At 41.0% G+C, this 25,804-nt stretch overlaps 2 protein-coding genes across 5 annotated transcripts in view; both read left to right on the top strand.

Moving 5' to 3' along the window:
• The first annotated feature begins 1,847 nt into the window (after window positions 1–1,847).
• Window positions 1,848–25,804, top strand: part of LOC146389368 (protein NLRC3-like) — a 72,558-nt gene continuing 48,601 nt past the window's right edge. Inside the window, exons 1-7 of one of the 4 annotated variants that reach the window (XM_084910068.1) lie at window positions 1,848–2,085; window positions 15,700–15,840; window positions 16,096–16,197; window positions 16,485–16,586; window positions 18,279–18,349; window positions 18,454–20,242; window positions 22,212–22,385. In XM_084910068.1, coding sequence (XP_084766194.1) covers window positions 15,725–15,840; window positions 16,096–16,197; window positions 16,485–16,586; window positions 18,279–18,349; window positions 18,454–20,242; window positions 22,212–22,385 — 2,354 coding nt within the window. In that variant the 5' untranslated portion in view covers window positions 1,848–2,085; window positions 15,700–15,724. Of the gene's footprint in view, window positions 2,086–15,699; window positions 15,841–16,095; window positions 16,198–16,484; window positions 16,587–18,278; window positions 18,350–18,453; window positions 20,243–22,211; window positions 22,386–25,804 lie in introns of those variants that run through there. The other 3 variants (XM_084910078.1, XM_084910096.1, XM_084910087.1) reach the window with 3 other exon arrangements.
• The window catches only part of LOC146389369 (NLR family CARD domain-containing protein 3-like), a 158,927-nt gene continuing 144,625 nt past the window's right edge, over window positions 11,503–25,804 (top strand). The window contains exon 1 of the mRNA XM_084910193.1: window positions 11,503–15,558. The gene's annotated coding sequence lies outside the window, so the exon portion shown is untranslated. The remainder of the gene's footprint in view (window positions 15,559–25,804) is intronic.

Below are 25,804 nucleotides of genomic sequence, written 5' to 3' on the forward strand. Positions count from 1 at the left end.
TCAGTGTTCCCTTAGTGCTGATGTATCAGAGATGTTGGTGTAACTGAAGTAATGTTGTTAAGTCCTTAAAGTCATATTCTCTTATTGTCATGACTGTATTTGAAGCTATTTTTATGTTTGTATGATACCTGATTTATATGGAATATGGCTGAAGTAAACTAAAGCCTGAAATACTTAGTCAGTCATTTGTTTAATAGTAATTGAACATTATGTAATTCACATATAAAACTATGAAATATAATTTTGAATGGTTTAAAAGCAGGTAGAATAACATATGTAGGCAAGTATATTTCTCCTTTTATCAAGAAGCAAAGACAAAAAGGAAGGAAAAAAAAGAAACAGGGCAGGGTTTGGTGCTTGAATCATCCGTCCCCACCAATGCCAAAACCAAATCTACGCCCTTGTGACTCGGGTAAAGTTTGTAGCATGCGTGCTTGTTGTTTTTGTCTGCTTCCACTTGTCTTTGCACGAGGATGATGTCGGCATAATTGTGCAGTCATATTCTTTGGGTTCCCACTAGTGCTGTCAGCGTTAATCTCGTTAAAATGACATTAACGCATGTGACCTCTGATGACCTCTAGAAATTTTTATGAATATCTTTAAAATGATAGCGGCACAAACGAAAATGTTTGCAGCACAAACGTAGCATAAATGTTTGATACCACTTTTGTTGGATTTGAAGAAGGTGGGGGGTGGCCAACTTCACTCACATCATTAACGCCATAACGCGGCAAATCTCCGTTAACAAGTTACCGTGAATCGCCCCGTGCGTGGGGCTGGACGGTGTCAACAGTTAACAAGCTTACTGCGCTAACGCAGTAGTTCCCACCAATTGAGCATTGCGTGGCACATCCGACATACTGTTTTACTTTAGTCCATGACGCGCTTACCTTCAGGGTCATGCTTCACATGAAAGCCAAAATAGTTCCAAACGCCAGATCTGAATGAGGGTGGGGGAGGTTCAATTTCGGGTAGCGTTGAGGCAGTTGCCATGTTGCAATGAGCTTAGCTTCTGTCTCGCTAGCTTGCGCTGCGCTCAGTGGATCTGCGCTCGACAGTGCAGCCTAGGCGGAGTAGTCGAACGCAGATCCACTGAGCGCTCAACACAGACAGCATCGTCAGAAGAAAAGTTGATCAAATAAATTAAAAATGTTGTATTGTTCGATACATATGCGTACCGAAAGCACTGTATCGAACGGTTCAATATCGATACATGTATTCTTGCACCCCTAATAGTTACGTATATATATAATATATATATAACTGTGTATATGGGTGAGAGAGTGTTGCCTTTATAGCCTTCATTTGTAATTAATGTTATTTTTGAAATTACACAACATGCACAATTATCCTCTGGTATGTTATTTGCTTTCGCATTTCGTATAAATAATCACAGCTACTATGATTGTTCCAGTCCAGCTCGGAGAGAAAGCCAGCTTCAACCAGCAGTCCATGTGAATAAAGCTCAGTGTGAAGAACACAGAGTTACTAATTTGGACTTCAGCCCTTTCAGCCCTATAAGTGTAGTTCACACACTTTTAAGTTTTCTTGTATCTCACTTTATGCTAAAATCCGCTCATGTTGAGTGGAAATGCTTGCTGGTGATTCCTGCAGCAACCCGATAATTTTTTTTTAAAAAAAGTCTGCCTACAACAGCGCAATTTAGCGGGTCAAAAACGAGCAGAGCGAACATCCCACTAACAAACTTCATGTGTAAAAATAGGTTTTACTCGTTGAGCTGAATAACCGGTGTCCGTTTACAAAGTGCTCTGTTGGAGGCTGGTGGAGCTGTGCGGCCATTTTGAGACTATGGAGTGCTGCACTCATTCAGGAAACAGCTTCTGTATTATATATAAACCCGAGATCTGTGTGTAAAAGCCGAATGAATGTAGGGCAACACACGAATCACGACTTTTGATCATCAATCGACATATTTTCATTAAGTTATTGTGCCTGGTGCGTGAATGCGGTTTTTTTAAACGCAAATTAGTCTGGGTTGGGCTTCCGGCTCAGCGTTTACTTTCAGTTTCCTGAACTTCGTGGTTGACTGTTGCTGTTCGTCTTCGTGTAAAGCTCCGTGTTAAGGTAACAGAAGCTGTCTATAATGTTTCGTTTCTCTCTCTCGTTAACATCAACTGTTTGTAGATTAGTTGCAGCACAAATCTGCCGCTCCATAGTTCACGGTCACGAACTCACAAAATATGAAGAAGGGACAAACGAGGGCGAGTACACGTTTGCGTGTAGATATGTGCGCGTGTGCATGTACGTAGAAAATGGTAACAAGAGCAGCAGTTAGTTGATAGTCAGCAGCTGAACTCAGAGTCGTTGCTACTGTGGATCCACTTTATAATGTCTGAAGGCAGCTTTTCCTGCCTCAATCAGTTTGTGGAGGAGGCGGAGAGGAGCCGCTGCTCTACCGCTCACTGACACACTGAATGCGGCCTGAGCTCGAGCCGAGAGCCGCTGAAGAGACTGAGGTCCGGATGTTATTAACACTGCGGACGGAGAGTGTACATGGAGCTCCAGCGGTCTCTATATAGTCATTATTACTGGATATGTGGTTAAGATACATATTAAACATCTAGACTTAAGATTAAAAAATACTGCGTCACAAACTGTTGGCTCTGCTCCAAAAGGAAGTCATGTGGACTACACCCACACAGAGGAGTCATGTTACACTGGCTGTGTCCCACTTCAGGGTCTGCACGCTTTTTTTTTTTTTTTTTGAATACGCTTTATCAACAAAGCACAAAATACAGACATACAAATACAAAATAGCAAACACAATGTCAGGGGGTTCGTATAAAAAAACCAAAATAGACACAGTTTATTAAAGAATCAGATGATATTGAACAGGGAACATAAGTTTATGGTTTTGACAGCTTTTTGATTTTGAGAATGTTGTATGGTTTTAACATATTGTTTGGTTTCATTTAAAAAGCACTGAAAGGATGGTTTCGCGTTAGAAAATTTCGACTTATGTATATGAAATTTAGCCAATAATATCAATAAATTAATCAAATAAAATTCGTTTGCCCTGTGCATGGGGTACTTAAAGAAACCAAACAATATTTTCTTGTAACAAAGAGAGAACTCAGAAAAGATAAAGGAAACAACAAAAACACAAAATTCTTGCCAGAAAAGATTCGTGTATAAGCATGACCAAAATAAATGAGAAATATCTTCCTTCACACAATTACAAAATGTACAGTTAATATCAATGTCCTTTTTATAACGTACAAGAAAAGATCTGGTTGGGTAAAAACGATGAATAACTTTAAAAGATATTTCCTGTACTTTGTTATTTAATAAAAATTTCGACGGTAAGGTCCAAATCTTCTCCCATTCCAGGTCCTGGTATAAGTTATTCCAGTAGGCGACAGCCATTGGGACACAAGTTCTGTCTTTTTGAAACAGAGTTCGTATTTAGGGCAGGGCGATATGGCAAAAAATATTTATCACGATATAGATTTGAAAATTTGCGATAACGATATAATTGACGCAAAACAAAATACAACTCTACAACTTTTTTTAGTGGAAAAAAAACCCATCAATTTGTTTTTGTTTAAACAAGCAGCTGTTTATTTTAACGTGCATTACAGCCACACAAAATTCAACAGTGGTTATCCTGTTATATACATGGTTATCCATAATCATGTATATCCACAAAACTTAAGAGGTGCTTTGCAACAAAAGTGCAGTGTGCAAAATCAATAAGTCAAATAATAATATTGCACAAACTCTTGAGTAAAAACAAAAACATAGATAAATTATGCTACTGCTCCTGGAAGTTTTTCTACGTTTTAAGTTTTAAGATTCTTTGTCAGAAACACTAACATGTTCACAGAGGCGGGCTTAAGGGAGGACCTTTGACAAGTTACAACACTTCCACCTGTGCTGAACAACCTTTCAGATGCAGAGCTAGTTGCTGGAATGCAGAGGTATTTCCTAGCTAATCTGCTGATGTGGGGAAAGTTTACTGTGTGAACTTTCCACCACGAAAGAGGATCACACTCACTGTCTGCTGGTGGACTATTCACATAACTTCTCAGTTCAGATGATAACCTCTCTGCAGTTACCTCCATCTTGCCACTAACTGGTCCCTTCAAAAAACTCCCGAGACTCTTCTTTAGCTTTTTAACAGCTCCCTGACTTGTTTGGTCACCAGTAGATGTATGAGGTGTTTCTGAAAAACCTGTGGCTGTGCTACCCTGGTGTGGGACAAGATGCTCTAGTTCACTCATGACTTGAACTTTGATGGCTTCGCTTTCACTCTCACTGAAATATTCTGTATGAAACCGTGGATCAAGGAAAGAAGCCATGTTAACAAGCCTCTCTGTGACACTGTCTTTGTAGCTTTTGTTCATGTAGTCAAGTATTGCTGTTTTGATGTCTTTGGTCAGCTCAGTGTCACCTTCTTTTACTTTTAACATGTCATTGTTAAACATCTGAAGAACAGGCTTAACACATGAAATGGTTACATACTCTTCAGCAGAGAAAGCATCTGTAAACTCTAGGAGTGGATTCAGTGCAGTGCTGACCGAGTCAAGCACTTCAATGTCTTGCTATGTCAGCATGAGGTGCCTTGTGGTTTTATCAGCAGCTAAAACCTGTGTTATAGCTTTTTCATGTTCCAGCAGCCGTTGGATCATTCTCTGCTTTGAACCCCAACGAGTGCAACATTCAGTTATGAGTTTGTGTTCTGGTAGGCCCAGTTCCTTTTGGGCAGCCTGCAGAGCTCGCTGGCGCTTCCAGCTGTGGCCAAAAGCAGCAACAATCTTCTTTCCCACTCCAACTGCTCGTTCGATCCTTGGGTCCTTCACACTTCTTTCTGAAAGACATACATTTAAAAGGAAACACAGTTTCAACAGCAATATTAATGCGGTGTGGAATGTGTGACATTTAAGTTGTATAACACACAATTATTTACACACACACCTCTCTCTCTCTCTAATCTATCTATATCTATATCTATATATATATATATATATATATATATATATATATATATTAGATATATATTAGATATAGATATGTATGTATGTATGTATGTATATATGTATGTATATATATATGTATGTATGTGTTAAGTTCTTAATCTGACGTTATAATTAACTTACCTATTGTAATGTGCAGGCGATGTCCGAAGCATGAAAGTCTGGTCCAGTTGTTGAGTGCGACGGCTTTCACAATGTTGGCCCCGTTGTCTGTCGTCACACACACTTGTTTTTCCTCCTGAAGATTCCACGAGCTGAGGAACTCTTTTAAGACTCTGGCTATATTTTCCCCAGTATGGTCCTCGGGGAAAAAACATGTTTCGAGGCACTTGTTTTGTAGCTTCCAGTCTTTGTCCACGTAATGTATTGTGAGGCTCATGTAGGGGTCTGATGTTCGGCTTGACTACATGTCCGTGGTGGACGCAAAAAACTCCACCGAGGACAACGCATTTGACACCTCAGTACGGATCTCTTTATATAAAGCAGGCAAGGCGACTTTAGAGAAGTATTTCTTTGCGGGTAGCTTGTAGCGTGGATCGAACGTTTTAAGCATCTTTTTGAAACCTTCTCTTTCCACACTCTGAATAGGCATCATATCCCTGGCTAAACAATGTGTCACTGCATTAGTTATTTCCCCCCAGCGTTTGTTACTTTTGTCGTAAGGCGTGCAGCTATTTAAAGCTACGTCGACTGTTTGTTGAGTCATCTTCTTTGGTCTTACCACCTCGCTAGTTGAAGCGGACAGCTCTTCACGTGCTTTAATGGCTTTTTTGTACTCCAAGGAGTGCTTCTGCTTCAAATGATAAAATAGGTTTGTAGTGTTTCCTCCCTTCGCCACGATGGCCCGCTTGCATGTTCTACAAAAATTGTGCTTTGGTGAGTATCCGATGGACGAAAACCAAACCACTTCCACACCACCGAAGTTGCACCATTTTTACTGACCAATTCTGGCTCACCCGCTTCATTCAAAGATGCGCCTTCGTCCGTGTCATCCTCCATTGCCGCCATACTTTTTCTGCCATGTGCGTATGAGCGTATGAAAACAAAGGCACTGCGCATGCGCATTTTGCCCACATTCTATCGCGATATTTCATTTTCCTATCGTTGCCGAACTTTATATGTATAATATGGCCCAGCCCTATTCGTATTTCACGGTTGTTTTTCCTCTTTACAGAGGGGAAACACACCTGACCGACATAAGTAACAGCAGGATCCAGTGGTAAAGGGGTCAAATTACTAACAACAAGATTTCTAAACAACATTAAGACCCCAGCAGGGATAGCATCAAACACTATGGCATATTCCTTTGGTGGAACAGGAAGACCATATATATTCAAAAATTCTGAGTAGGAGAGTAAACCTCCAGCTGGATTTATAAGTTGTGCAACACGATGAATCCCATTATCAAACCAAGTACTTAAAAACAGAGACTTATGTTTGTATAAAATGTCTCTATTGTTCCAAATATAGTATCTATGTGGAGAAAAGTTGTGTATATAAATCAATGACCAGGAAAGAAGCATTTGTTTATGAAAGTTGGATAGTTTTAAAGGGATTTTAACGATATTGTAATTACAAAGCAAAAGAAAGTTAAGACCACCAATTTTTTGAGAAAATATAATTGGGAATAAAGTTCCAAATTGAGGTTGGGTTCCTGAAAAATTGTTTAATCCAGTTTATTTTAAACACATTGTTTAATGAGGAGAAGTCAAGAAAGTTTACTCCACCATGTTGGTATGAGTTGGATAAAACTGATCTTTTAATATAATGAATTCTACCATATGAAATTATAAATAAGTCTGTCAGTATCTGCCAGGGTTTCTTTATTTACATCAAGAGACAAAGCAGCATAAGTTAGACAAGATAAACCCTCTGCTTTCGTGAGTAAAACTCTCCCTTTAATGGATAAATCCCGCTGCAGCCAAGCATTTAGCTTTTGTTGTGTTTTGTCCAAAATTGGAGTGAAATTAAGGGAGCACCTGGTGGATTGATTTTTATTAATGACTATACCAAGGTAAGTGACAGACTCTTTCACTGGGATGCCAGCGAAAGATAGACTGGTACAATTTCTAAGGGCAAGCAATTCACATTTGCCAATGTTTAGGTGGAGTCCTGAGGCTAAAGAAAAGGCATTAATTGTGTTAATAGCCATCTGCACCTGTGAAGCATTTTTTAAAAAGAGAGTGGTATCATCAGCAAGTTGACTAATGAATATTTCTTCATCCGCAATTGTTATACCTTTCAGAGGACTGCGTTTAATGTAATCAGAGAGGAATTAAGCACAAATGAGAAATAAGTATGGGGAGATGGGGCAGCCTTGCCTGATACCGCGGTTCAAGTTAAACCTAGGTGATGTACCTGCTTGTAGTTTGATGGAGCAATTTACATTTTTGTACATTGTTTTAATTGCATTCTGAAAATAAGGGCCAAAGCCAAATTTGTCCAAAGCCTGAAAAATGAAACCATGTTCAATCGTATCAAACGCTTTGCACAAATCTACAAATAAGATAAAGCTATCATCCCTACACAAATCTGCATAATCAATTAGGTCAAAAACAAGTCTAATGTTGTTGGATATGTGTCTGTTAGCCATAAAGCCAGACTGAGTTTCATCAATAATATCATTCAAAACAGCTTTCAGTCTTTTGGCAAAGATCTGAGCTAGGATCTTATAATCATTATTAAGGAGGCAAATTGGTCTCCAATTGTCAATATAAGTGGGATCTTTCTTTGGCTTTGGGATTAGGGTTAACAGACCTTGTGATAAAGTGGGGGGAAGAGACTGATTTGTAAGACTTTCAATGTATACATTAAGAAGAAATGGAGCCAGCTGATCTGCAAAAGTAATGTAAAATTCAGAGGTTAAGCCATCGGTTCCTGGGGATTTATTAAGTTTAAGACGTCGAATAGCAGGTAACACTTCACTAATAGATATCGGCCTATCACAGAAACTCATCTGATCTTCTTTAACTGTTCGCACATCAGGGATTTGTTCCATAAAGTTCAGAGCAGCACTCTCATCAGACTCTGACTTGTATAAATTTTTATAAAAATTGGAGCAATAGGTGGAGACTTCTCGGGGATCATCAGTTATAATACCGTCAATATTAAGTCTCCGAACAGAACTAAGGTTAGAACGAGATTTCTCTAATTTAAAAAAATAGGATGAGTGTCGTTCACCTTCTTCTAACCATCTTCTCCTTGATCTCACAAAGGCTCCCTCTGCTTTCAGTTTATAGATATCATTTAACTTACTCTGTTGCAAGGCTAAGTCAGTTTTATCTTCTTCAGATAGGTTCTCTGGTGGAATCTGAGTGAGAGCAGATATCCTAGTAATTACATTAATTTCTTCATTTTTCCTCTGTTTTGCAGCAGATGAGCCATACTCTCTTAAATATTTAGCGGCTTCAAATTTAAAGATTTCCCAATTTTGACAGTAGAGATGACTGGTTAGGGCTTTATCCCAGAAACGTTTGATTAATGACAAAATATCTTCAAGCACTTTTTCATGTTTTAGAAGGGAGTTATTAAGTTTCCAGTAGCAACTCCTACAAGTTTGGGCAGCATTAGTATTGAAAAAGACCTGAAGTGATACCGCTTTGTGGTCCGTGAGTGGAGTTGGCATTATATTGGCTATAACATTATCCCTATTTAAGCAATCAGAGATTAACCAGAAGTCAATACGGGATTTAGAAGAGTTGGATTTGTTACTCCATGTAAATAGTCTGGCTTTAGGGATTTTAAATCTCCAAATGTCTATTAAATGAAACTTTTGCATGAATGTATTTAAACAACAGGACAGAGTTATTTGAGCTAGGTGGCCATCTGTCTAGTGAAGGATCTGGAGCAATGTTAAAATCGCCTCCAACTAATAACAGGAGATTCGGGTATTTGGATAACCAGAACAAAAAGCGTGTTTCAAGGGCATCCAATAAGAAGTTATTATCAGACTTAGAATTAAAACCATACACGTTGGCAAGAAGAAGAAGTGTACCATCAATGTTGACAACCATTAACACATAGTGTCCTTCTGAGTCCATTTCAGCGTGCGTAACGTTCCCATTAAATTTGTTCTTCAGAGTAATAACTCCTGCCGATCTTTCTGATCCATGTGAGAACCATAGGTCCTTGCCCCACTGTGTTTTCCAAAAAGCAGTATCCTTAATAACAGAGTGTGATTCTTGAAAAAAAACAAAGTCAGTATTCTGTTGATTTGCAAACAAAAACAAAGCTTTTCGCTTAACAGTGTCTCTTAAACCGGTGACATTTAGAGAACAAAGTGATATAGACAGTGCGGCTTTAACACAAAATAATGAACAGTTTACTTCCCTTAATTAACATGGAACTGGTATTAACTTTTATCCTGAACCTCAAAATTGTAAATAACTCCTTTGACATCTGTAACTTTATACCTCAAGGAGGGCATGAAACCTCCATCAACGCAGGTGCAGCTTGATCCTCAGGCGAAGTGTGCGTTGGGTGCACCTCTTTCCCTTCAATGATCACACGGACCCCGGCAAAGTGAGCTCTTTTTCCTTCTTTCCTTGCAGTATCAATAAGAGGCCAAAGCTTCTCTCGAATTGCTCTGTTGGCAGAGGACAGATCTTCAGTGAACCTCATGTAGTTTTCTTTCAGAAAGGAGCAGTTTTTAGCTTTCCTCCAGATCAAGTCACGAGCTGATCTTGTCACAAATCGAATGATAACCAGCCTTGGTTTCTTCTGAGTTTCGCTGTAGCGGCCCAGGCGATGAACTACATCAATGCTGTTTTTGAATCCTGCACTTGTTTCCCCGGCAACAGTGCAGCAGATGTCAAGTACTTTTCTGGGGATGTCTTCTTGCTTTTGCTCAGGGACACCTGAGAGCCTGAGATTCCATCTCCGATGGTATCTTTCAACTTCGTTGACCTTCAGTTCTACTTGAGACATTCTGCTGCTGTTTTTTTTCCACAAGTAGCTTTAACTGTTTTGGTGACATTCTTCAAGGATTCTACTTCCAAGAACATGAAGTCAATAGACTTCTTCATGGCCTCGATGTTAACAGTATTCTTGCTGATCATAGCCTCCAGATTATCTGAGCGCTCATTAATTAAAGTAGCAATGTTGTTTTGCACATCAGCAAGAGTTATATCACCTTTGTGTTTTTTACCATCTGGTCTGGCTGGAGTATCGGGGTCCGAGTCCGGCAGTGGCATCAGTTCAGGACTTTTGCTGCGGTTGTAGTCATGTTCGGCAGTCACGGCATTCTTGGGGCTGGTTTTTGAGCCAGCTACACCTGTGTTTCTCTCCATATCCTTGGTTGCTCCTTTGGTTAGACTTTTAAACTTCATGGGCGTTTCTTTTTCCTTCCTTTTGCTACCCTGAGTTGTTGGAAACATCGCTGAGGTAACAGAGCTTTCCTGCTGTTAGCTGAGCTATCGCTTTGCAAAGAGGCTAGGGTCGCGAAAAAGTCCTTTGAAGTATGGTTCAGGAAGCCGTTACTTAGAAATGCCGCATACGTGTACTGAATAAACAGTCAGTAGAATAACTCATTCGTGATTCAGAGAAAAAACGACTGCTGAAAGGGAAGTAAAACTGCAAAATCCTGCTTAGCCACGGAGAAGAGCGTCTACCTCGGTCGCCATCTTGGCTGCTCTAGGGGTCTGCACGCTTGAAGTACGCATTTTAAGTGCGGTTACGTCACCGCCACGCAACGACGGCTGTCCCAATTCAAAGTGTGCTTCAAATGCGTACTCCAAATGCGCCGTCGATTTCCCCAAATATCAAGCGTGGTCCGGTGCACGCTTCGTGGTCCCATATATCCCACAATCCATAGCGCGGCGGTGGGTGTGGATAATTTTGGCGCAAAATACGGCAGAAGGGAGCGGCCGAAGAGGGTTTTTTTTTTCCAAACTTTATTGAACTTATAAAGCGAACAGTCAGTCATTCCAGTTCAGTTTGTACAGTAGACATACAAGGCAAATAAGAGTAACAATATACAGTACAATGAAATAAGAAGGATAAATAAATAAAGGATAAAAAAGAAAAAAAAGGGGGGAATATGTGACAGACTTCATAACAACTTTGTACTTGAAAGTTGTGACAGCTCATTCGTTAAACATTTCTGAATGAACTTCAATCAATGATAAACCTTTTTTATTGGAAGTTAATTTAAGAGAGTTTAAGTAATATTCAATTTCAATCAAAAACAAATTAAATGATGGGGTTGAGTTTTGAAATTTACATTTATGTATGTGGAATTTCCCTAATAAGATGGAGCGGCGGAAGAGTGAACTGTCAAAAGTACTGAATATGACGTCACTTATTTATGTGCGAATGTTTAATAATTAAAGTCAGTCATATATCCACAAACACAACAAGCTGAAAGTCAGTGATATATGTGTGTGTGTGTGTGTGTGTATATATATGTATATATATATATATATATATATATATATATATATATATATATATATATATATATATATATATATAAATATAAATAAATAAGTAAATAATCTGACAATACTATAATATTGGCCATATTATATTTACATTACCACAGTGAGATGACTTTAGTCTCATGAACAACATTAGCTAATTGTTATTTACTAACTAATCTTAAATGAGTGTTCAGCACAGAATTGAAGCCCAACAATCGTGTTTTACAGTCCTGTGGTCTCAGCCTCAGATACTCAACTAATCAAAGTGATGTCATGACAAAAATGAATGACCAACAAAACATTTTTTTCCTTCATTTCTGTCAAACAATGCTGTATGTAACGTGTCTCGCGGTTAGTATCATGGTTGCTAGGCAACCTGAACAGCGCGACGAAGCGTATACCGTCCCATTTCACAAGCCTCTCACTTCCGCACTTCTCGTACTTATAGTACGCACCGTACGTAGTACGCGTAGTGCGCGTACTTCAAGCGTGCAGACCCTGAATTGGGACACAGCCCCTGTGTATCAAGTACTGTATGGTCGTGTCCCGAGTTCCTGCCAGACATGGTAGAAAAATAAAATACAGCGACTTTTGCCCTCCTGTGTCCTCACGTTTTGTTGTGTTCAATTTTTTTTTAAAAAATACGGACATATTTGTCTCTGAAGTTAAACATTTACTTACATTCGTTGTAATGTTGCATTTCACCATTCAGGAGTTTGCTGACATGTGAGAGAGCTTATATTGTTGTGATGGTTGTTCTTCTGTCACTGAAGTCAGTAGTTGGACTGTGTCAACGACGTGTTAGGGGACGGTTACCACGTACCTGTGACTTAGTTTTTCAGTTGTCCTTCCCCAGTTGAACCGACCAGAGTTATTATATTTACAGCTTATTTACAATTTACGTTATTTAGGTTAGTTATTTACCAGTTGCACTTTTAATTTAATTTAATAGAAAACACATGTTAGAACAGTTGAAACTTTGATTATTATTTTTCGTTAAATGACTAAAGTATTTTGAAAATATGATTAATGTTACAATTGTCAACATAATAATAATTTGTATAATGGTGTTACTTTATGTATATCAGGGGTGTCAAACTCAAATACAAAATGGGCCAAAATTCAAAACTGGAACAAAGTCGCGGGCTAACGTTAATATTTATTGAAATATATTTATTCCTCCAGATATAAGAATGAATCTTTTCTTATGGACTCAAACACGTTTTGCTGAAAAACTGAATATGGAACAAGCAAAGCTTAATACTAAACAATATATATATTAGCTGTATAATACCAGTAGGCCAGCTCTTATAGTAATTTGGTATGGCTTCGCGGGCCAAATGTGGGCCAGAGTTTGACACCTATGATCTATATAGTTGCACTTTCCAAATAATTGATACTAACTTCTATCTATACACAAAAATAATTTTGGGGGAAAACTGCAGCTGTTACAGATGTTATTCTATCTTTCTGTTTCTGAGACCAAGGTACTTTAAAGCTGACAAATTAAATGAAAAAACAAAATAAAACAAAAAACTCTTATTGTGAAAACCTGTCTCCTTCCCGCTCTTTAGTGGAAACCTTGACTAGTTCCAGGGAAACCGATCCCTGTGACGAAACTGTTCAGTATCAAGCTTTTTGTTGGTGTCTCTGTGTGAAGAAACTGTAAGTTTGCTTTGTTTCCTCCTTTAACAGTTTGCCTGTTTGTTCCTGTGATGTTTGGACCCGATGCTCAGCTCTTATTCAGGACAAACTTTTATCACTCTTGTGTTTAAAGACAAAACCACATGATTATACATTATTGATTGACAGTGATGTCATTTGTAATGTTGGATTGTAGTCAGGTTAAATTTATGTTTCCTTGATGGTAGGGCTGTTTGACAAAAACATCTATCACCTTATTTTACGCAATTCTTTGTTTCGTGGTGTCGCAAAATAAACTGTTTACAGCAATATTTTTTTCATGGTTTTGATGGTCACTGTAGTGGCTATATTAATTTCTTAAAGTTCTCTCTTTCTCTTATATTTAATATAACCACACTACGGACGGACAAGCACTTGTTTTCATGCGTTGTGGTTAGCAACAACGACGGTAACACCATCATGTGTCCGCTGGTTTATTTTCCACATAAACCTTTCACAATAAAGCTCAAGATCCTGTTGAGACTTTTCAAAATAAACTGAACCACGTGAAAGAGCAGATTATTTACGGATGAGAAGTAAAAAAGAGCCGCCAGGTGCTAAAAAATAAACCTTAGACTCAAAGGTTAGAACAGGCTTTTCCCCGCAGCACGCCGTGTAATAAATACTCACAAAGAAAACGGCGGCCGTTACAACTTATGTCTAAAATGTATCGTTTCATGCATCGGTTAAAATACTCGACTCCAGCTACATGACGCCCAGCTGCCCGAGATTCACAGACTTTACAGAAAATGTTACATTTTTGTGATTTATATCGTTATCGGACGATAGATGTCTTATATCGGGACATGAGATTTTGGTCATGTCAGACAGCCCTACTTGACGGATCACTAAAATCACATCTGTTACTGATTTGATTATTATCAAATAATGTCCTTAAAGAGTCACTGGTCCCATTTTTTTGCTCTAATAATTTTAAAGTCCATAAAACATTAAATAACATGTTGTTACTGTTGATGCTTCTAAAAGATCAGGTGTGCTGCAAACTAAAACTATGCTGCATACACTTTCTAGTTTTTCTACTGCTGTGTTAAAATCCCAGGACCAGAAACAGCTCAGCTCTGAGATCCAGATCACGTCTGTTAGTTTTTATCAGGATCTGAGAGCTAGAATCAGACTTGACACCAGTTAACTGAAATAACTATTCACAGTTTATTCACAAAGACATCAACATCACACACACAAAAATCCAAAATCTGCTGGTGATGTTGTTGTCAGAGAACAGAGAGCTGCTGAACATGTTGTCATGTTGATATCTGTAGGATCCATGGAGAAAGACCTGATTCAGGTTCAGGGGATGTGTGGAGTGTTTCCCCTGCTGGGATCTTTGTTCTGTGAGCTAAATTAAAGAGAAGAAACTTTGAATGATATAAAACTAGTCCTGTAGTTCAGTGTTATAATGTTTTTACTGTAGGTAGGTTGAAGGTGAGAAGCCACCAGTGAAAATGCTCTATCCTGCTCTCTAACTGCAGCCTGAGCGTGGTCCACAGTACCTGCTGTCAGACTGACACATCTGTTTGAGCGTAAGCAGTTATTGTGTCAACAGCAGTTGGAGGTCGGGGGGTCTTTATAATTACACTGCAAGTGAAGTATAGATGTACTATAGAACTGAATTAAACCTGTTGGTTTCTGTCTGCTTAAAAATCATTTGTGATAAATGTTGGATCTGCTTCAACAGTCAAGTAATTATGACAACAAAACAAAGGGTGTTGCATTCTTTACTCACGCTGACTTCATTAGACCAAGCAAAATTATTATATTAAATTACTGAAAACATTAACAGATAATTAGATATTAGTTATCAGGTACATCAACAGGTAAAGTGATGAAAGAATCAAAATATGTTTTAATCAGATTTAATATTTAATGAAAAAATATAATTACTTTTATTTAGTGTATTTCTGTATAGTAATACCAAATAACAGTTAGTGGTTTCTGTTTGTACACAGACATGGTTTCAGTCAAAGCAAAGATGTCTCATTTCTGTGTCTCTCCTACTGAAAATCTTACCATCTTTAACTCTGCCACTTCCTGCTTTTTGGGAGTACTGAGCAAAGACCTCTAACTCCTTTAAATTAAAACTACACAGGAAAACTATACAGGAAAAAGACAGCCAGCAAAAGAAAATGTTGTAAAAATCTGCCTCCTCCACCTTCCTTTCATTTTTTTTTTTTGTCCACATTAACGTACTTAGAGAGACAAACTGTCACTTCTTATTTTTCTTATTAACAGTGAGTCAGTGTCTGTCAGTGAATGCATCGTGTGTGCTTCACGGCTCCATCTAGTGGACTGATAGTAGAGCAGCTGATGGCAGCTTCCTCTGCCTCACACTGCTGTCTGACTGCATTCAGCTGACACTGAGATGAAGCAGGAAAGAAGCAGCTGATATTTGGACAGCACACAGTTGATGTGCACATGAATGATTTGTGTTTCCTCTGCAGGTGAAGGTAGAAAGTGTGTGTGAGCTGATGTGAATCATGTGACCTGGTTTCTAGGTCACATGACAGGTCAGAGGTCAGCAACTGTAACTCAGTTACTTCTGTTAATGTGAACTCACTGAGTGTTTGTGGTTTACCTCTCAGACTGACTGAAGTCCACAAGAAGAGGATGATGGAGGAAGAGGAGGACAGAGCAGAGTCTGCAGGGTTCAGCTGTCCATCTATGAGGAGTGACTGGTCCAAACCTGACCCTCCATACTTCAGTGGTGAACCTGGACCAACGAGGTCAGAGAGCTGAACTCACTGAGTAACAGAAATAATTCTGCACTGACATTATAATCAGTGTTGTTTCTGGTTGATTGTCTGACTGTGTTTGTGAGCTGAGAGGAAATGAAAATGAATCTGTAACAAAAATCAGTTTTGTCCAGTTTTCCTGTAAGAAGCTGAACTCTAATCTAAGAGGATGTTACTGACAGGAAACAGCTGCATTATCTGCAGTCTGTGTGATCACAGCTGCTTCAATCATGTTTGTGTCTGCAGAGGTCAGAGGTCACAGTCTGCAGGGTTCAGCTGTCCATCTATGAGGAGTGACTGGTCCAAACCTGACCCTCCATACTTCAGTGGTGAACCTGGACCAACGAGGTCAGAGAGCTGAACTCACTGAGTAACAGAAATAATTCTGCACTGACATTATAATCAGTGTTGATTCTGGTTGATTGTCTGACTGTGTTTGTGAGCTGAGAGGAAATGAAAATGAGTTTGTAACAAAAATCAGTTTTGTCCAGTTTTCCTGTAAGAAGCTGAACTCTAATCTAAGAGGATGTTACTGACAGGAAACAGCTGCATTATCTGCAGTCTGTGTGATCACAGCTGCTTCAATCACTTTATCAGAGAATTTATCATTGAATAAAACATGTTTGTGTCTGCAGAGGTCAGAGGTCACATTCTGCAGGGTCCAGCTGTCCGTCTGCGAGGAGTGACTGGTCCAAAGATGAACCTCCAGACTTCAGTGCTGAACCTGGACCAACGAGGTCAGAGAGCTGTGATGACTCCTTTACATGTTTGTGTTTCCTGGATAAATATGACCTGAAACATCCTCAGATTGTTACAAAGATTCATTAAAAAGAAAACAATGAAAGAGAAAAGATCCAAATGTTCGACTTGGTCATTTGCTGTTTGAGGACAGTGATGCTCATATCTGTGGGGAAAGTGTGACCTGAGTGGGTTCATGTTTGTCTTTAAAGAACAGAGCTGCTCTGATTCTCTTTGTGTCTGATCTGTTAACCAGTCTGAGAGGTCACAAAGAGACCCAGCAGCTAAAGCCTGGATCATACTGGCTGCTGTTAATGAGACTCCATCAGGACAACACTGAACCACAGTGGTGTTCATGGCAGCGCTGCAAGAAAAAACACTGCCTTTAGCTAAATGTCACATAGATAAGTCAAAGCGCTTTGAGTGCTCAGAAGAGTAGAAAAGCACTATATAAGAACTAGTCTATTTACCATTTACCAAATGATAAGAGCTGAGTCTTAAAGAATAAAGTGTTTTGGTATCTGTGAAACACAGTGGTGGTAGAGCTTCAGCCTGTCTCCATCATTGATGGAGCTATGACTCCTCGGTTATACCAACAGTTCAGAACAGCTGTATGTGGACTGAGTCTGAAGGTGAGGCAGTGAAGAAGGGAGAAGCACCAAACTAAATCAAACGTCATCTCCTTTAAGAGTTCTAGTTTGATCAGCAGAGACCAGAGCTGTGAAAATGATTGTGGTGAAGCTTCACTCCTGAGACTGGACTTAGGAGATACTGTGAAATGTGTAGTCTCCATGTAGACGTCCTGGAACCTTCATCTCACGCAGAGAAAAGTCTGATCAGTTTAACTCAAAATATTGGTCCAGCTCAGAGCGGGTCTGCATAAATAAAGATAAACATGACACACAGTTATATAACTCTCTCTCTCTATATTTAATACTGGTTTGTGTTATTAAAGCGGTGGGGTCAGGGGGAGGGTCCATGTTTATACAGGCAGGGAGAGGAAGTCTGCAAGTACAGATGGATAAATAATAAATGAATAAATATATAAAGAGGAGCTACTGTAGCCAGTGTGGACACAAAGGCTCGTCTCCAGGAGAACCCAGAGACTGTTCAGTGGGTTCCTCTCAGACTGAGGTGGAGTGGGTTGGCCCACTGCATGACCCCCTGACTCTTACCGCGTCAGCGGTGGGTTGATTGTAATAACTTCTCCTCTCCCTGTGCCGGCCCCATGTTGTGTTGTTCAATAATAAAGAAGCAGCAAAGACAAAGATGTTTGGACCTGTGTGTGTTTGATCCTGCAGCTGGAGCAGCTGTCAGAAACCACATCTGTAATGTGGCACAGACTACAGTCTGACTGACAGCTGGGACACTGTTTACATTCATTCATGTTTTAGCTGCTTAGAGTTTATGCTGGAGGGGAACCTGCTCACCTTGGATGTGTTTCTGTAACTAATCAGTTACTTCTGTAAAGTAATGAAAATGAGCTAAACTAAACTAATCTGCACACTGACTGGAAAACCTGAAGGATGTAAGCAGCGCCCTCTGATGGAAGGCTTTTATTGTGAAGTCTTTTCAGGAAGTGTGTATTCATAACAAACTGCAGGCAGATCACACTGTTTAATAAGACAGGCAGACTGGAAAAGAAGCTCATTAGTGTTGATGAAATCAGTGAAGCATCGCTTTGTTTCCAGACTGAACATTGGAGAAAGATCCAGAAGCAGAGCTGGACTGCAGACAGCCAGTCAGAGCAGCTGTGTACAAAGTAAGACTGAACATCTGTCTGCTGATGGACTCATTTCTGAAAACTGGACTTCTTGTTGTTGTTCAGACATTGAAGAGTTTTCTTTCTGTTTTTCTTTCTTTCAGCAGATGTTGGTCTGCAGGAGGTTTTAGATGAACATAAGATCAGTCTGAGGAGGAGATGTGAACGTGTGACTGAAGGAAGTGATGAAACAGGAAGTAGAACCCTCCTCAACAGGATCTACACTGAGCTCTACATCACAGAGGGACAGAGTGAAGAGGTTCATACCCAACATGAGGTGAGGCAGCTGGAGACAGCTTCCAAGATGGACGCCCTCCATGACGCTCCAATCAGGTGCCAGGACATCTTTAAAGCCTTACCTGACCAACAGAGAGCCATCAGAGTGGTTCTGACCAACGGCGTGGCTGGTGTTGGAAAAACCTTCTCAGTGCAGAAGTTCACTCTGGACTGGGCAGAGGGCTTGGAGAACCAACATGTCAGTGTGGTGGTTCTGCTTTCATTCAGGGAGCTGAACCTGATCAGAGATGAGCAGTACAGTCTTCTGGAGCTGCTCCATGTTTTCCATCCAACATTACAGAAGGTCACAGCAGAGAAGCTGGCTGTCTCTCAGCTTTTGTTCATCTTTGACGGCCTGGATGAAAGCAGACTTTCATTGGATTTCACCAACAGGAAGCTGCTGTCTGATGTCACACAGAAGTCATCAGTCAGCCAGCTGCTGACAAACCTCATCCAGGGGAATCTGCTTCCCTCGGCTCTCGTCTGGATAACTTCCCGACCTGCAGCAGCCAATCAGATCCCTCCTACATGTGTTGACAGGCTAACAGAAGTACGAGGCTTCACTGACGCCCAGAAGGAGGAGTACTTCAGGAGGAGATTCAGTGATGAAGAGCTGTCCAGCAGAATCATCTCCCACATGAAGACATCCAGGAGCCTCCACATCATGTGTAGTATCCCAGTCTTCTGCTGGATCACTGCTACAGTTCTGGAGCACATGTTGACTACAGAGCAGAGAGGAGAGCTGCCCAAGACCCTGACTGACATGTACTCACACTTCCTGCTGGTTCAGACAAAGAGGAAGAAGAACAAGTACCATGAGGGACATGAGACGAGTCCACAGGAGCTGACGGAGGCTGACAGGGAAGTTCTTCTGAAGCTGGGGAGGCTGGCGTTTGAACATCTGGAGAAAGGAAACATCATGTTCTACCAAGAAGACCTGGAGCAGTATGGTCTGGATGTGACAGAGGCCTCGGTGTACTCAGGAGTTTGTACAGAGATCTTCAAAAGAGAGTGCGTGATCTTCCAGAAACCAGTCTACTGCTTTGTTCATCTGAGCATTCAGGAGTTTCTGGCTGCAGTCTACATGTTCCACTGTTTCACCAACAGGAAGACAGAGGTGCTGAAGAACTTCTTTGGGAAGAAATATACAAAGTCATCGTTGGATGATTTTCTGAAGCAAGTCATGAGAAAATCCCTCCAGAGTAAAGATGGCCACCTGGACCTGTTTGTTCGCTTCCTTCATGGCCTCTGTCTGGAGTCCAACCAGAGACTCTTAGTAGGTCTGCTGGGTCAGACAGAGAGCAGTCCAGGAACCATCCAGAGAGTCATCAACAACCTGAAGGAGATGAACAGTGATGAAATCTCTCCTGACAGAAGCATCAACATCTTCCACTGTCTGATGGAGATGAACGACCTCTCAGTACATCAGGAGATCCAAGAGTTCCTGAAGTCAGAGAACAGATCACAGTTTCTCTCTGAGATCCAGTGCTCAGCTCTGGCCTTCATGCTGCAGATGTCAGAGGAGGTTCTGGATGAGTTGGACCTGCAGAAGTACAACACATCAAAACGGGGACGACAGAGACTGATTCCAGCTGTGAGGAACTGCAGAAAGGCTGGGTGAGTCCAGATGTGATCATTAACATCATTGATTAGTGTAGATTAGTAGTTTAGTTCTTCAGAAACACACAGTCCTAAACGACTCTCAGTAGTTTGAGTTTCTCAGATAAAATGATATTTTGTGTTGATCAGGAAATGTGTGTGTGCACTTAGCATGATCCTGCATTGGTAGTCGTACACTGTGTGTTGTAGACTCACATCTATATGTAGTACCTGTGTTGTGTCATTAGGGGGCGGTATTTTAAACCTGCTGCAGCTGCTGTTGGTCATTCGGACGCTGCTGTTAGAGAGAGACAGAAATAAGAATCTATGAAGAGCTTCTTTGTAGTGAAGTAAACTCTAATGTTACTAACAGAGACAAGTATCCAGAGCAGTCACCGTCTGGGCTTCTCCTCTGTGCTCTTTCAGGGCTCGCATGTGCGACCTATTTGGTCGCACTGTAAACAAAATATGTTTATATTTAAAAGCCGGTTTAGGATTTAATAAATCGATATTGCTTTATTCAAGCTACTCACCTCTATCTATCCGCCTGCACTTTCAAACGTACACATGAAGGACTACGGGAATATCTGGACCACGGCCTATCAGAGAGGTCCCACCCCTGACTATCTCTGATTGGTTTAGACCACAATGGGGGCATAATGTGTGTCTGTTGACCACACGGAGACTTTCAGAGTTGCAGAGACTGTTTTTTTTTTTTTTTCCTCGAACATCCCCCCCCACAGAGGGACAAAGGACCCCCTGATGATCCTCTAATCACATGAGCCAAGGTGTGAAGGGGGTCCTTTGTCCCTCTTTGGGGGGAAAACTCCCACTGGGTTTAAATCTGGGACTCTCGGCCATTTGACCTTAGAACTGAAGAAGCTTCTCGGATGAGAGGTGAAACGTCTTCAAGCAACTTAAAGAAGTCCAGACGCTTTTCTTTCCAAGCTCCTTAGACTACGATGACCTGGATGACTGAGAACCTTCACAGACATATTGAGCAGGATGGATTGTAGGGCAGCAAACATAGTCGGAAAACACGTTTTCAACACTGCAGGTTACCTGGGTGTAATGTTTTTCAGCTAAAAAGAAACATGGTCTGACTCCTACCTAACTATAAAGAGTAACTGAAGGTTAAATGCAGCTAACATGTCCTGTTTTAAGTCAGGCACTCCACCTCCGCTCCGCTGCATCTCAGACACCATCGCTCTGGCACAAAGGGCACCAGAGCCAGAGCAGGGGAGAGGCGAGCTGGAACAAACCATTTTGGGTGGGGGGTGGGTGGGTGGGTATCTATACTTTTGTTGTTAAAATGTTACGTTGCCATGGTTCCAGGGTTACGCGCTCTCTCTGCGACTGTGTGTTTCCTGGGTGAGAGAGCAGACTAATGGCTTAGAAAGCTAAAATGAGCCAATCATTTCTGTGTTTAGTTCCCCTGAAATCAGATCTGATATCAGCAGCTCTGAGTTCATTCATCATTATTGTCCATTGATGAAATTTCTGCTCCGTTTGGTGACAGTCAGCAGGTTTTTCCTGCGTGTGGACGTGAACAGTCGTACCTGACAGCAGGTAGCAAACAGAGATCATCTTTCAGCTGGAACTCTTCACTGAGCTGAACTCATTCAAAATGTTCTGGAGTCAGATTCAAAACAGGAAACAGTCCAAATGTGTGTCTTCACTCTGACTCTGGATCAGATCTCAGTGACAGACTGTGGACATTATGGAAGCCTAAATGTGACACCATCTTCCTCCTTCATCTGCAGATTAAAGCCAAACAAAGATTCTCATTAAAAGTCTGCAGGTCTGAGAGAGACTCAATCGTTGTGTCATGTCAAACACAGTAAGAGGAGCTGAAGCACAGATGTGAAAAGCAGATGTTTCAGATTATGATGTCACTCTGTTCTGTCTTCTTATACATTCAGTCTGTGTTTATAATGCAGATTTTCTGCTTTTATAATAACACATTTTATATTTTCTGTTCTCACAGACTGACTCAGTGTGGACTCTCAGAGACTCACTGTGAAGTTGTGGCCTCAGCTCTGAAGTCCAACCCCTCCCATCTGACAGAGCTGGACATGAGTGAGAACAAGCTGCAGGAATTAGGGATGAAGCTTCTGTGTGCTGGACTGGAGAGTCCAAACTGTCGACTGGAGACTCTGAGGTGAGTTCACTGACTGCGGCTGTTGTTGTTTTTCTATATTTCAATTTTTGATTGATGAAGAAATGTTGTGTCTTTTTAAACAACTGAACAACAGTTTTTCCTTTTGGCTCCAAAAGAATTCATTTAAAGGCTGACAGAAGTGGATTGGTGACGGGGAGATGTTTGACAGGACAGTGTTTCAGCCTCCACAGGTTCAAAGCAGGATTCAGGCTCTGTGAGAGAATTTCAAACAGAAGCTGGAGAAGAGAAAGGACTCTGTCAGGTTAGGGCTGTGTGCAGGCAGGAGTGGTGGTAAGGAGGACCCAAAGTGCAGACGCTCGGAGGCAAAAGTGTATTTCAAAACTCAGCTTTTATTGCTGGCAAAACGTAACAAAAATCCAAATAAACTTACATGAGCAGGCAGACAGAACACACAGCATAAATGAGGGTAGACCACGACACAGACACAGAGAAACACGGGGCTTAAATACACAGAGGGAGCAATCAGGGAATGGGTAACAGGAGGGAAACACAGCTGGGGCAAATCAGGCCTAACGAGACAAAGGAAGCACAACCAGACGCATATACATGAGACACGGACTTTCAAAGTAAAACAGGAAACATAACACAGACTGAACTAAAGACACAGACTCACATGCAGGCACTACAACAGAGGGAACAGAGACATGGGACCAGGGCAGACAGACACTGACTGGACACGGTGATATAGCAACTAAGGATACACAGAGATGCGAACTTGACAAGGGGATACAGCTGACAGGGGAGACAGAGCAACTAGAGAAGACAGAGACATAAACCATAAGACAGAACTCAAAGAAACCAAAGACTAGAAATGATAAATAATATAATAAACTCAAAAACCCTGGGTCAACGACCCAGGCATCCTAACACTCTGTTGGAATGACTACAGAAAGAAGGCAGCAGAGACCAGTCCAAGTGTTTCCATGAGGCCAGTCTACCATTCATTTACACACTAACGTACAGAAGTGAATGGGAAAATAAATCCATAGTTTCAAATGTAGAAATAGTTCTCAGTTCATTTCCAGATTTTAATACAGTTCATGAGGAAATGAGAAATGTTCAAAACAGCAGCTGAGAATAAATCTGCTTCAAAAAGTCTAATCTAATTCCAATTGTTTGTGATGCACTTGAACACAGCGTGAGCAGTTCACTGTCTAACCCCACAGAGACTGTCAGTCTGGACTTTTCTTTATTTCTGTTGGCTGTCAGTGAGATTTCAGAGCAATCAGAGATTGTGGGTCTGTGTATGAAGTATAATTCATGTGCAGGTGTTGAAGCTGTAGAATGACAAATGGTAGTTTTGGAGTATTTCCTGCTTTCATTCTGCTGCTTGTGCTGATGAAAATGTTTATCGATGTGTGAATTAATTCTTCAACACTCGATTCTGCCTGAACAACGTGAAAACTTTTCTTACTTGAAATGGAACACAATTCAACGCACTGAAGCATCAACTTGTTGCTTCTACGACTTGTTGCCGGGATATTCTACGCTTTCTCCCCTCCTCCAAAGATGCTAAATTGCTGAGCCATCGGTGGATCTGCCCCGCTGGATTTCAAGCCTACCCAGCCCTTCCAGTGGCATGCCTCCGTGTTTGGTCCTGGATTACGTCCTCCAGACGTGGTGTCCATCACAGCGCCCTAAGCGTTCTGCGACGTGCTACCAGTGGTGACCTAGCTACTGGACATGACTGACTCTTTGGCTACTCTGTGTGTTGTGGTCTATCGCCCGCCTAAATACAATAAGACTTTTATCTCTGAATTCACCGACCTTTTAGGATCTGTTCTTTTTTAAATATGGCTGTGTTCTTATTACTGGTGATTTTAATATAGGTGTCTGCTGTAAGGGCGACCCGTTAGCTAAAGACTTTCTTGTATTAACTGACTCTTTTAACCTTGTTCAGTGGGTAAATGAACCTACCCACGCTAAGGGCCACACCCTTGACTTGGTCGTTTCTTATGGCTTGGACATTTGCATCAAGGATATAAAAAATGATGGGATCTCCGACCACTCCCCAGTCATCTTTGATGTTGACTTAGGTAATACTGAACGGTACCCTGAGTTCCTACTTCGCCCTTTACAGAAACTGTGGCAAATTTTTCTGTCTTTCCTGAATTCTGCATCCACTACTTTTGATTGTTTTACCTCTCATATGGTTGATGACTTTGCAAACACCTTATTATCCATATGCTCCTCTATCCTTGACACTGTCGCACCTATTAAAATGAAGCCGCCTAGAACCTATTCCCAATGCTGGTTAAACAACTCTACGCGCACCTTACGATGTGTCTGCCGCTGTGATGAGAGGAGGTGGAAAAAATATAAAGATCAAAGAGGCTTTTTCAGTTCTAGGGTCAAATTGTGGAGTCCCAGATTTAAGCTCTGTGGGAGTAACCCACCGAGAGCGACAATGGACCCCCTAATGATCCTCTACCTAATCACATGAGCCAAGATGTGAAAATGGGTGTGGGTCACAATCAGCCAAGGCTTCTTTTAAAGAAGCCATTTATGTCCACTGTGAGCGACCATCTTTGAACAGAGGCTGTGGTTTACGACACCAACTGTCTGCCATCTATAATCCAGTTTTGAGTTCCCTCCCCAGACGCCTTAACGCCCACTCACATCCTGGGCCATCTGACCTCAGGAAATCACATGATAGGGTGGGGCCAGGTTTTACAATGAGCTCACCCGAAACCTTGGCTGATGTGATTGGCTCATGTGATTAGGTAGAGGATCATTAGGGGGTCCATTGTCCCTCTCAGTGTGTTACTCCCACAGAGCTTAAATCTGGGACTCCCCACCATTTGACCTTAGAACTGAAGAAGCTTCTCGGATGAGAGGTGAAACGTCTTCAAGCAACTTAAAGAAGTCCAGACGCTTTTTGTTCCAAGCTCCTTAGACAACCTTGATTATAATGATTATGTAAATTACAGGCCGATCTCTAAGCTCCTGTTCCTGTCTAAAATTCTCGAAAGGATAGTTCTTTCACAACAACAGATATTTGAATGTGAATGACATTATTGATAAATTCTAGTCTGCCTTTAAACCACGTCATAGCACCGAAACAGCATTGCTTAAAGTTCTTAGTCCTTTAAGTCCTTAAGAATAGCTTTTAGGAAACTCTTATCTTAAATGATAAGAAAACTGGAATCATGGTATTTGATAGTAATATTCCTTGCGGAGAACTGCGTGATGCCTCATAGACTGCAAGCTGTTCAAAATGTGGCAGCGGCACGCCTTCTGACCGGAACTGGGAGGTTTGCCTCTATCACCCCTGTTCTAGGTGACCTGCACTGGCTACCCATTAAATACCACATCCAATTTAAAATACTGCTGCTTACTTTTAAAATTATCAACAACACAGCCCTGAGCTACCTTATCGAACTCCTTAGAGCATACAT

Source organism: Perissodus microlepis, chromosome 3, assembly GCF_051167445.1.
Source record: "Perissodus microlepis isolate ML-2025 ecotype Zambia chromosome 3, ASM5116744v1, whole genome shotgun sequence".
Classification (NCBI taxonomy): Eukaryota; Metazoa; Chordata; class Actinopteri; order Cichliformes; family Cichlidae; genus Perissodus; species Perissodus microlepis.